This window comes from Coptis chinensis, chromosome 8 (genome assembly GCF_015680905.1).
Source record: "Coptis chinensis isolate HL-2020 chromosome 8, ASM1568090v1, whole genome shotgun sequence".
Lineage (NCBI taxonomy): Eukaryota > Viridiplantae > Streptophyta > Magnoliopsida > Ranunculales > Ranunculaceae > Coptis > Coptis chinensis.
In genome coordinates, this window is record NC_141463.1 from 75,282,153 (window position 1) to 75,296,056 (window position 13,904).

Here is a 13,904-nt window from a genome sequence, read left to right on the forward strand (position 1 = left end):
ACAACTTAACGAGTATGAAACACTATTGGACTCTCATTCAAGCTAATATCAACAAGTTTCATGCTATTCTTTCTAAGATTCAAGCATCTCCTCCAAGTGGCTATAATGACAATATGATTGTAAGTATTTACTTTTTATTTGTTATTTTGATTCACAAATACATTTTTCAATTCTAATTTAGTTTTTGCTTAATTGGTAGATTGAGGAAGCAATAAGTGCATATGTGATGCATGGGGTTTGGAAGTGGATGCAATGCTATAATATGGTGAAAGACTCACCCAAATGGAAGAGGCTACAGTTGAGAAATGATTTGCATCCCACCAAAAAGTCAAAGTCAAACAGTGGGGAAAGAGGTTCATCAATTCCAATATCAACTGTGACAACTCAACCAATAGATTATGATCCACACCAAGTTCATGGGCTTGAGGATAAGCCTCTTGGAAAGAAAGAAAACAAGAAAAGAAGGCAAAAAGAGAAAAAAGAATGTGATTCTAAAGTGGAGGAATCCACTAAGAAACTTGATGATTTTCTGGTGGAACTTTTTAAAACCACTAAAGAAGGCTATGAATTGGAAGCTCAAAGAAAGTTAAAGAAAGATGAGATAGAATTGGAAAAACTTCAATTAAAGAAAAGTTAGATGGATTGGAAGCTCCAAATCCAAAAAGAAAAACTTCAATTGAAGAAAGATGCACTCCGAGTTCGAGAAGATGAAAATGATGCGAAAATACTAGGAAAGAAATTAGAAGGATTACCCGAAGACGGGCGCGAAATTTGGCAACTCAAAAGGGCAGAAATTTTACAAAAAATGAAGAATCAACTTGGCAATATCACTGGTAGTAGTCAAAGTAGTGCATAGTCTAAATTTGAGTTTGTATGTCTTTTAATAATCTGAGTTTGTATGTCTTTTAATTTGAGTATTTTAATTTGTCTTTTAATTAATGTCTTTTAATTAATGACGTACTTTAATTTGAGTTTGTATTTTGATTTTAATTAGAATGTACTTTAATTGAATATTTTCTTTTAATTTAAAGTTGATATTTTTTATCATTCTAAAAAAAAATCGGCAGAGTCTACTTTGTATTTTCAAAATTCTCATATACACAAATCCTTTCATAAAACCACAAATACATAGAAATGAAGTGCAAATAGAAATAGAAATCAAGTCTGACCACGCCGCCCACGCCTACTCCACAAATGCTCAACCAAGTCATTCTTCAATCTATCATGAACAACTTTTGAACGAACCCTCTCGACACCAGATGCCCAACGAGATAGAACAAAGTGGCGTTGGTCTTCAGATGCACCTTCTCTACTTGGTATTTCCAAATCAGGAATATACTGCGGGATATCCGTTTCGCGTTCATCTTCCACAATCATATTGTGTAAAATGATGCAAGCCCTCATAACAGTAGCCATGTTCTCCAAATACCATAACGCGACGGATTCGCTAAAATAGCCCAACGCGATTGTAATATACCAAACGTCCGCTCTATGTCTTTTCTAGCAGCTTCTTGCTTCTTTGCAAAATGTTTGTCTTGTGTAATAGTCGGTTTAGCAATCGTTTGAATCAAGGTGGTATAATTAGGATAAATACCGTCAGCCAAGTAATAGCCCATATCATAATGATGGCCATTCACAGTGTATTTACAAGGAATAGCTTCATCATTGACTATATCATCAAATATTGGTGAGCAGTCAACCACATTAAGATCATTGTAAGAACCCGCCATTCCAAAAAAAAGCATGCCAAATCCATGCGTCACGATCGGCAACTGCCTCCAAAATTACTGTTGGTTTATGCTTATAGCCAGTGTGAGACCCTTGCCACGCGGATGGGCAATTCTTCCATTGCCAGTGCATGCAATCAATGCTTCCTAGCATTTCAGGCCATCCACGTTCCTCAGACTCTTTAAGCAAACGTTGAATATCTGCAGCATTTGGTTTGCGCAAGTATTCACCTCCAAAAATTCTAATAATTCCATCACAGAAATAGCGCATGCATTCATGAACAATTGGCTCAACAACATGTAACATATCATCTACTAGATCAGGTGCAGTCCCATAAGCAAGCATTCGTATAACATCAATTAGTTTTATTTTTGGGTTAATCCCAAACTTACCCGCACAATTAACTTTTTGTTGAAAATATGGTACATTATGATTAAGATGATTGAAAATACGAGTAAATAATAACTGACCCAACGAAATCGGCGTCGAAAGTCGTGGTCACGAAATATAAGATTTGCACCGAAGTAGTTAGCATTTACACGAGCCAATGTTGGCTCGTACTGACGATTCTTACATTTTCTTCTTTTCTTCGAACCACCATGTGGTCTATAAAAAGACTCCGCTTCTTGTTGACGCAATAAACTCAGACAATGTCGAACCAAAGGTAGAGCAATAGCCACTAATTTATGAGTTTTAACTGCAGTGTTATCATTTGAAGAATTCGAGCTCGAACTCGAGCTCGATGAAGAATCAGAAGAAGATGAATGATCCATTGAAAAATCGTCAATAGTTTTGGTAGTATTTTTTTTTTTGTTCAAGGAGATGAGTTTAGATGGGAGTGAACATGAAAAATGAAGAGAACATCGCATGACCAAGAGGGTTAAATGGATATAGCACGCGGTTTGAAAAAACGCGGTTTTCTGAAAACCGCATGGGCTTGGGCTTTAGTGGCACGGTTTTGGAAAAACCGCGTGGGCTATATTGTGCGGTTTTGCCAAAACCGCATAGTTGCTTGGTGAAAATTTAATGTTGCTCCTAAAATTGCTTGGTGTTTTTTTGGTTTGGTATTTTTTGGTAGCTCTCCTAAAGATGCTCTTACCAAACAAACTCTCCTACCATTCTCAGCTAAATATGAGCTGTATTATTGATTTATTGGTCGTTCAAAAAAGTGACCTGATGGATAGAGTATTCTCGATTCGAGGTGACTACACCTCCACCTAGGAGCAACAAAGTCACATTGTGTAACAAGGTGAGCCATCCCAAGTTTGATCCGACTCGAAAATTTAAAAATTTAAATACACCATCCCACCATATGATCAGCATTTGAAAAAGATATACGAAATGTGAATCCCGCCCTGGATATTTAAGTTGCAATATTATATGGTGAAACGGTATATAGATAATACGTCTGAATTAACTGGGACACTTTCTGGATAGTATGGTTACTGGTTAGCTCCAAAATCACCATGTTAATGAAACTTGAAACTTACGATAAGAGGTCACCTTGCACTTGCCTGGGAAGATTTTGTTCTAAGCAACAAATTGAGTATAATTATTCACCCAACAAAATCACCTTGGGTGTATTTGGTAGCATCAGATACTTCATACAACGGAAATAGAGTATTATTAGTATGTTTCAAGATTAGAATGAATGACCTGGCCATATATTTGGTCCTTCAAAGAATTCCGGGCCAAAATCACTTTTAAGGACACCTATTTATTGAAATCACTCACAAACCCAATTTTAAGATGAAAATAACATTTAAACCCAATTTTCGGGTGAAAATAACCCTTAGGACATCTCCAATGGAAAGAAGGTGTAAAATAACACCTCCACATAGACTCCACGTATGTGCTATTAGGATTTTACAACTCTAATTGCATACTATTGTATAGCTTATAAAATATCTACACTCTATACTCTCCAATAGAAAAGTGTAAAAATAATTAAATTTTAAATTTGGATGTCTCTCTTTAATTTAAATTAGGACGTCACTTTAGAACTAGAACTATAAATTTCAAATTCAATGGTAAGTGACGTCCGTGTAAAAAAAATTCAAATTATGACTTTAGAACTAGAAAGGGACGTGATTTAAAGTGACGTCCGAAATTTTATTTGTTCGAACGTTGGTTAAAGTGTCGCCCGAGCTATTTATTAACTGATAACGAGATGGGAAATTCCTCACCTCCTCTATCAACTAATAGTCTATTACCTATAGTATACCACCCCCATTGGAAAGCATTTTTTGATACTTAGAGTGTAAACTTTACACTCTATACGGTTTACACCCCCCATTGAAGATGCCCTTACGAACAAATAAGTGAGCATAGCAGGTGCCGACTAGCAAAGTCGGTAAAACTTTTGGGTAATGATACTAGAGGTTTGGGGGTCGAATTCCGCCAGCATCAAAGAGTTACTAATCTTATTTAAAACAGACTTGCAAATAAAAAACAAATAAATAAAATAAAATAAATAAATAAGTGAGCATACCTCATACATTATGTTGAGGTATGAACAGTAATTGTTCATCCCCAAATATATATGAACATATTCCAATAGATATTCTTAATGATCATACATTATGTTGATGTATAAATAGTGATTGTTTACAATTCATGTTGAGGTATGAACAATGATTGTTCATATTTCAATAGGTGTTCTTACTGATCATACATTATGTTGGTATTGATATATGAGCAGTAATTGTTCATACCCCAAATAAGTAATGATTGTTCATACTCCAATAGGTGTTGTCTTACTGATCGTATATTATGTCGAGGTTTGAACAATGATTGTTCATACTCTAATAAGTGTTTTCTTATTGATCATATATTATGTTGAGGTATGAACAATCACTGTTTATATCCCAAATATGTATGAACAATATTCCAATATGTCTTCTTACTGATCATACATTATGTTGTTGTATGAACAGTGATTGTTCATATCCAAAATAGATATAAACATTGATTGTTTATACTCTAATAGGTAATTTCTTACTGATTATGCATTATGTTGAGGTATGAACAGTGATTGTTTATACCCCAAATAGGTATAAACAATAAGCGAATGATTGTTCATACTCTAATAAATGTTCTCACTAATCATTCATTATGTTGAGTTATGAACAAGGGATAGCTCATAACTCATGTTGAGCTTGTTCATCCAACATATGCAGGTCGTTTTGGTTGGGTTGGGTCATTTTTTTTTTCTTCGCATTAGAAGTAAACTTGATTTTTTACCACTCAAGTCATTTTTAATTTTGCGTCAGGAGTATACTTGTCTTAAAATCTATCCGGTCTTGTATTTGTAAGTGATCTTTTACTATTTTAAAAAGGGTGAACTAGTGTTACCCCCCACTAGATGAGCCAATTAGGATTTCCCCCACTAGATGAGCCAATTAGGATTTCCCCCACTAGATGGAAAATTAGGGTCTCCCCCTAAACACACAGTCAACTTGGTTTGACCATTAACTTTCAAGTTAAACAACTGAAAATAACATAAATGCCCCCATCCAATTAAAATTAAACATTTTCTTTTTGAAAACAATGAGGGCATTTGTGTAATTTTCAATTGTTTGATTTTAAAATTAACGGTCAAACCAAGTTGACTGTATATTTAGGGGAGATCCTAATTTTCCATCTAGTGTGGGGGGAAATCCTAATTGGCTCATCTAGTGGGGGGTAATACTAGTTAACCCTTTTAAAAATCTTGACCCCTACCTACAATATGCAAGCAATAGTGATTTAATATTAAAAAATGTGTGACTCTTGGTTACTTTTTTTGCGACAGTTTTGCCCTTATAATTATGTAATAACTATGAATTTATCTCCTACACCCTAAACAAAATAAAAAAAATAAATACTACATACAAAATACTACATACAAAAAAATTAAATAAGTAATATATTATTTTTTATAAAAAAATTAAATAAGTTGTTCAATTTTTATAGATTATTTATCAGACTAGTTATATAAAAAACACTGACAATGATTTTTTTTTTTTTAATTTTTTTTCTGTTTGTCCTCAAGAGTTACTCTCTCTGTTTGGTCCTTCCACCAGATTATCCGTACAACAGAGGTCGCAGTCCTCATCCATTCTTACGTGTACGTTGCGGAAGGACTATCTTTTCAAGCAAAGTCATCCTTGTCTTTTGATCAACTTTATTGGTAATGTGGACATTTGTCTCGCAGCTCAGAGCCCGTCTCCTTCTGTAATAAAGTATCACATTAATTCTGTTGAGGAGAAGCCACGTTTTACCGCATTCGCTCTTGTAGTAATCAAGGCCCAAAATTTCGATATCGTTTAATATATCGGTGTACTCAAAAACCGAGATATATCGGATATATCGGATATCTCGGTTTTTGGTTCAAAGTTTCTAAAATATCGGATATTCACCGATATATCTCGGATATCTCGGATATCTCACGATATATCTCGGATATATCGGATATTTCGGAAATTTCAATATTAAATTATTAAAAATTTCAAAAGTCAACCGATATATATCGATTATATCGAAATATCGATTATATCGGTGATATAAACTTTCATATCGGAAATTCCGATATATATCGGAAAAAAGGGGTTTAATATTCGGTGGATATATCTCGAAATATCGATCTCGGTGTACCAATTTACCGAGATATATCGGCGAGATATCGGATATCTCGGCGATATTTTGGGCCATGGTAGTAATAACAAGTGCGCACTTTGATGCACTTTTATGATCAAACATTCAAGTGTCATATTTTTGGTGCCAGATGGGTTAGAAGAAAATAAAATAGATCTTCTTTAGATGAATCCAGATCTTCTAATTGTGGGTGGAGGGAAAAGTCCGTACCTTAAAAAAGTGGTGCCAAGCATTCGAAGTTGCTCAAAATACACCTAGGGTACATGTGTTAATTTCTATACTGAAAGAGGAGAATTTAAAACACACCGCCCAAGCATGGACAATCTAAATCCTTTAGTATGTTGGTGAAGTTAGTATGTTACTTTTTCTGTATTTATGGATTCAGTGTCCGACAATGTGTCAGATGGGAATATGGGATCACGAATTTTTTTGTTAGAAAGATTCAAAATTGAAATCCAAAACAATGTTTTCCATTCAAATCGGGGAATCCAATGAATGCAAAATTTGGTTGCACTTTGTATGTACCTTATTAGACTAGAAGATCTTATCATTTAGGTCCCCCGAAACAATGGCCTTAAGGTACCAAAAGATAAAAATAAATATCTATGCGATTTGTGGTAAATTTTTGGTGAAAAGTCAATTTTCTCAAAAAATACAATTTTTTTTCGTAAAGAACTTATGGGTACCCAAGAACTATTTGACTGACATCAAAGTGATCAAACTAGAAATAACTTTAAATTATTGAAATTATTAGAGTTTGGACTAAAGAGGTACTGGCATGCATTTCTTTTCTGTAATATAGTTAGAGTCACTCGGGTGGAATTTCGTTTAAAATATGGGTAGTGAGTTATCTCTAGGTAGCTGCTTCAGCCTCGCACAGTGGCACTAATACTTTTGTCAAATAACTTAACACATCGCTTTCGTGATTTTTATATATGTCACGCTTCACCTTATAACAAAAAAAATGTTGTTCAGTATTCCAGTGTCTCACGGCATTGGACTACTACTACACAAAACAAATTATGTCCCCCTCAGCTTGGGCATCAGAATACGTAAAACGGTCATTGTGGTGCGTCCAAACTTCTAAAGCACTAAGTGGGATAATCCCAGTACAAACGAAAACTCTTTACAGCTTGAATTATTGAAACAGATAATTAAAATGGAATAATCGCCGTGCAAATTTTGTGAATGAAAAATGAAAAGAAAATCCAAACTGTAGGATACTTGTTCAGACTTCGGGTGCATCTGCAAGCAAGCATTTGTGAAATGTAAACGATTCATATGGCGGGCTTGAACCGCTTGATTACAAATGTTACAAATGTGAGCAACTGAGCATTCGCTGCTCAAATATCAAACTTCAAATGGGCTTCATAATCAGTGTATCTATTGATTCAATTGTACGACAATTATGAAATTACAAATACTCTGCAGAAAATTTTGACAGTTAAGTCGTTGTCCTTGGAAGTTACAAATCCAAATTTAAAGTCACTCTTACAATTAATGCGAAATTGACTGAGTTTTGCTTGTATCTTCCCGTGGAAACAATCTTTAATCTAGAAATCTTACTCAAGTTTGGGCTCGGTCAACCCAGGCCGAACTGATGTACTGAGTTTTCTAAAAATCTAAACCGAAATCGAACCGAATTTGAACAAAAACTGAAATAAAATGACTCGATTTGGTTTGAACTTTCTATCAAACTTCAAATTGAAACTTATATGGATCTATTGATCACTAGCCAATTGAATTTTAATAAATATATTGAATAGTATTGATGTCAATTTAGACATTTTGACAAGTTATAACACAAATCACAAGAAACAAGAATTCAAGTGTTCATTAACATGAACTATTTAAAAAAAAAAAAAAAAAAAAAAAAACTCTAAAATTTCTATATATATCTAGTACCCGGTTCAGTTCGGTTTATATCGATTAACCGAACTTTCAAACCGAAAACCAGACCTAACCAATCGGTTTTGCTTTTTGAAAACCGAAAAAATTAAAAGCCGTTAATTTTAGCCAGTTTGGTTTGGTTCAGTTCGGTTTCTCGTTTTTTTTAACAGCCCTAGTTTTGGCTAATTGTGGATGTGAATTGTGATCGCCAATAGCTCTAGCTGCGTACGGCTGGAAATATCAAGTAACACATCTTTTTCCCCCATTAACACTTCACCATTATAGAGATGGTGAACTTAGTTGATCGCAACATTTCTCTATTATAGGCCTTTAATTATTGCAAAAAATACAACATGTCTCTTTCGATTTTTATAATTTTATTTGTCTTACAAAATACAACATTTCCTTTTCGAGTTTGGCTGGTATGCATACATCTACAACGTGGATTTGTCCTAAAAACAATTGATATGCAACTATGGGGATTGCGGCATTGGGCTATGAAAATGGAGAATGAATCTATTCCATTTTTTCCAACAACATGAAAAATTGGCTTGGTTCAAGTAACTACGCTTTCCCATTGCTCATTATGAAAACATGAACCTTATGATTAGGTATAAAAGAAAAGTCCCAAAATGGCTAAATTAGCCCCCACAGAAGTACAGTAACAACCTTTTTTGATCCTTTTCCAAGTACATTTAACTGTCAAACAGTAACCGTATTAACTATCTTAATAAAACCAACATCCAAAAAGAAGCTAAAATAGAAACTCCAATAGCAACACAAAGTGCATCTAATCTCCTTTCGATTCTCAATTTCTTCTCTTTCCTCTCTCTCATTCTTGTAACATACTCCTCATACCTCTCTCTTGCTTCCTCTCTCCTCCCTTTTTTTCTCTCTCCACTTTGTATTGCCTTTTCCAAAATACCCAAACTGTCCTTCCCATTTAAATTAATCCCATCCATATTCTCAACTTGTAAACTCACTTCTCTCACTTGCATCTCACCTCCAAATGTCACTATAATCCCACACTGTACATCTGTCACTTGATCAACGCCCAAGATTGTCGCAAAACGAACTTGTACTTCGTTAGTTAACCAGTGTCGCTGTACTGAAACAGGTCTCCATGAGGAAAAATTCGCTGCTTGTTTTCCTACCGGATTAATTATAATCCAACTTAATCTCAATTCTTCAAATAAATCTCTACGCGTGTCGCGCTTCTGAACTATTGATGTGGGGACCACATCTTTTGGGTCTAAAAGATCGATGCGAAATGGAGAACAGCGAAACCAACCGGAGTGGGTTTCTATTTCTTGGACTTTTGAGAAAATTGATTTTCCCTGGTAATGGATATCAACGGCTGAGATTAGTTCTTGGGTTTGTGACGGAGGGTTGAGATTTTGTGATGGTGGGTCCGGGTGGGAAATGAGGAGTGGGAATGATTTCGAGAAAAATGAGCGTGGCCCGTTGGGGAAGTTGGAAATGAATTGCCGGATACGTGGGTCGTCGGTTGAAGGCCACGTGGAAAGACAGATGTTAGTCCAGAGATTTTCGTCGTTGGAGAGTGTGTGGAGTTGTGATGATGCGCAACTTGTTGAAGCTAGTGTTGGACCATCGAGACGTGTGAGGAGATGGGTGTTTATTATGTCGTGATGGAGGGAGGAGATTGAGGTTGTGGCAACACCTTCATCCATGGTGATTGTTGTTGTATCACCGTAGCAGTTTTTAGAAAATTGGTTGGTGTTTTTGAGTTTTGAGTATGGGTCTGAAACTCTGAATGAAGAAATGGAGGGGAGAGAGTGGGGTTTATATAGGTGATCAAGACATTGTATCTAGAAATAATATGGGTATTATTGTAAATTGCTATCTTTATATGATCTAATCCGGTTTTGTGTATTTTTTTCGCTGCAACACCCACATGTAACTTTCTTTCCTTTCAGTGCATCAAATTGAGTTCTAAGTTGCACCATATAGCAGGCATCTTGGACCAACCTACCAATCCATTGTGATTTTTGACTAAGAATCTAACATATAAATATATATATATATAATTTAATTTAGTTCTCTCAGTGATGAACCGCTCCTTTTTTTTTGTGACCAGAGCTTGCATTCATATTTGATGCAGCTATTATCATCCAGCAGTATTTTCAACAATGTGTTCTATGAATTTCGGAAATCTATCTTTCCCATTGCAATCAAATTAGGAGGATGGGTGATAAAATGTCATTTCTGAGCTTTATTTGGACAGACAACATTTGCCTTTCAGTATGGTGTGTTTACTTGAGATCCGGGCTGGATTGCTCAACCTCGGCTCGAATTAATAGGGCAGAGCCTGAAAATAATTTTAAGCTCATTTAGAAAAATATTATAAAATCAAAATTGAGCACAGAATGAATAGACCGAAGCTGGTCTGGAATACCATCTTACAGACTCACAGTAGTAAATCTGTAAATCAACCCACGTACTCGAGGTTGGACTCGGTTTGTTTTTGACCCACTCACAGCTCGGTCGTGCAATATGAGCTGAAAAAAACAAGTCAAACTTATCATATTGGACTCCCTCAACCCGAATACTGAATATCAAAGCCTTTGAACAAAAGAAATAGACTAATCCATTCCCTCAGAGACGTTTAACCATCTTATTAAAAAGTAGGGACATTAATGAACCCACGTTCAAAGTGTTTGGATATAATCTAGAAATCAACTTGCATTAGAGTTTGAAAGTGAAATGATTGCAATCGAAGTTCCAACTGAAACACAAAATCTGCATATCTTTTAGTGATAATAATCCAAGCATTTTAGCAGCTGCTATGAAGGTTCAACTTGCATTAGACTATTAGAGTTAAAAGTCAGATTTGCAACCCCAAATTCCGGCAGAATATCCAGGCATTAGCTGCCAATAGAGGCTGTTTAGCACAACAATTAGATTGGATTCGTCTATTGGATTAGTCGATTAGACATATAATAATTGGATTCATGTATTAGCTCAGTGGACTACATCACATTTGATTTTAATATACTTGGTGACTCACACTGACCTCATCTCTTTGAGTGATGATCCAATGGGTCGGACATGGGTTACAATGTTACATTACATTCTGTTCAACGGTTCAACCCATAAGATTTAAAATAGCCTAGATATGATGGATAAATTACATAAGATTTTAGTAGTTATATGTAGTATATACATGCCCTTCTCACTTTTTTTTTTCCCAATAATCTACATGTCCTTCTCACGACTTTGGGCTTTCTATTCAATTTTTCCTTTTCTAATGACTTTAATTTTGCTGTATACTCGACTTTCTTTAAACCTATAGAAAATTGCGGGAGTACGAATTTATCTACATGAGCAAATTCTTTATAGCAATTTTGTTTCGTAATATTGCTAAGTCATACAATACAAATATACAATCAATTGTGAGTGGACACATTAACCACTATCTAGGATAGTTCTTACAAAAATTTCCATCATACCTTGCTCAATTTTATGAAATGAAATTTCTACTAACCTCATGTCACAATTTCAATGAATTTCAATCTAGCCTTTCAACTTTTATATCAATTTCTTCAACTTTTAAGTGCTCCGGCTTGACTTTTTGGCATCACGATTTCAACACCTCATTGCAAATAAAATTCCTTAGAGACTGCTTACGTAATTAGTGATTAAGTTAGACTTTTAGTACTTTTGTTTGGATGTGAGTGTTTTATTATCACTTTAAAAATTAGTTTAGTAACCGCGTTTAAGAATAAATAATTATGAATATCCACATGATAACATAATTTACTAAATGCAGTCCTTATCAGAAGTTGCCGGAAATTTTCGACTAGTGTTAGGATCTTCTTATAACCCAATTTTCTTCAATTTTGGCATGGCCTAATAGCTTACTTAAAGTTTTAATTTTTTATTCACCGTTTTGGTTCGGCAAGGTAAGTTTCCCTGCTAAAATGTAGTACTAATGACAAAAGCGTATTGGCTAAACGGTTTTTGCTTCTTTGATAATATGTGATACTGAGTGTATGGATGTTTGTCATCAAAATAAAATAGTTTGGCAAGATCAAGTGTTCAACTGTGATCAAATGTGAGTCACACTTATCTTTTGGTTGAGAGTCCACCAGCTTGCAAATAAAATGGGTCTCAACTCTCAATTTGAATTTTTTTTTGGTAACTCTCAATTCGAATTAAAAGAGATAAAGAATTACAAAAGCCTTTCAGTTAAAATCCCACACCGTTGCCAATACTAAACGGTTGTGACTTGGAGGAGTATCAGTGTAGCTATATATATCTCTAGCTGCCCTAACACTTAAGAAATAAAGCCAAATGCTTAGAGCATTTTCAATACAAACAACAACTTGTTACCTCTATCTAAGTTTTTTGGTGAGAAACTACTAGGAGTTATCTAATGCAAATGTGAATTTAAAATTCAAACGGAATGTTTTTATTCTGTTTGAATGTAAAAAATGAAAAAAAATATCAAAAAATACACGTCAGACAGAATGGCTCATAAGGGTAAGTTGTTATTTCCTCTCAAAGTGATTTATATGGGGAATGCTCTTAAGCGCTAACTTCTTTTCTGTTGCCAAAGAAACAAATTTCCAAATACATAAAAGTATTTTATTTCCTATTGAGAGTTATTAAAGGAGCTGGGGCGACTGATTTGTTAAGTTACTAGTATGGTTTGGTTTGGTTTGGTTAGTGGGGATGATTGATTTGCTGTATATTAAGCAATAAAATCTCAATTACCAAAAAGAGTGATTTGTTATTACCTCCGGGTCTACAGTCTACTAACTTTTTCACATATGATTATATTATAACTATTAATAAAGTATATGATGATAAAATATAGTTTGTGGTATAATTCTGACATCATAACAAGCCCAAGAAATAGTTGACTTAATAGTTAAAGACAATCGATGATGATGACGATAAAGGTGGTGGCGGTGAATGTGATAGATTACTTAGCTTAAATTAATAAAGTGAGATTATTAAAAAGAAATATATCACAATTGTCTCACTACCTCGTCGCGTAATCATGACGACGATGCTTCACTTGAAGTCTTATTTATTTTATTTTTCTGATAAAGACTTGAAGTCTTAAATTAGAAATTCTAGTTCATCGTCAACAAGTAATTGAGTGAGTACTAGAACGTAATTTCACTGAGACTCGCTGTTTTTTAAGAAAAATACTTTTTGTGCATGAATATCTAAAGGTTAGAAGTAATTTCACTGAGACTCGCTGCTTGTGCATGAATATCTAAAGGTTAAGTGATTAAAGTTGTTCAATGATCATCTTTTATAATGAGTATAATCATACGTTTAAGTATTTAACTAGATCAAAAGATACATGGGCTTGTTTCACATTTTCACAGAAGATTTTCCCCATATATTTTTCATTTATTCTTTCTTTTTATTGACACCCCAAGGCCCTATACTACTCTTATTAGGAATTGCTGACATTAAAATATCAAATACCTTTGTCAATTGATAGCATTTTTTTTTATGATAATATTTCTCAATAATGGATAACCACTACAGACTTACAGAGTACACAAGACTGATGACAAATGGAGATAAATATGGAGAAAATGTATAGTAGTGGTTTGGTATAGAACCCATAAAGTGTAGCAACCATTTTCTTTTCTTTTATTTATTTTGTT

General features: G+C 34.5%; 1 protein-coding gene and 1 pseudogene across 1 annotated transcript; both read right to left on the bottom strand.

Moving 5' to 3' along the window:
• Positions 1–1,400: 1,400 nt before the first annotated feature.
• LOC147483055 (uncharacterized) lies at positions 1,401–2,073 on the bottom strand (annotated as a pseudogene).
• Positions 2,074–8,808: 6,735 nt separating this feature from the next.
• Positions 8,809–10,214, bottom strand: LOC147483056 (putative F-box protein At2g36090). Its single transcript, XM_086576355.1, has one exon. It carries the CDS (start codon positions 9,942–9,944, stop codon positions 8,976–8,978), a length of 969 nt encoding a protein of 322 aa, XP_086432481.1. The 5' UTR covers positions 9,945–10,214; the 3' UTR covers positions 8,809–8,975.
• Positions 10,215–13,904: the final 3,690 nt, after the last annotated feature.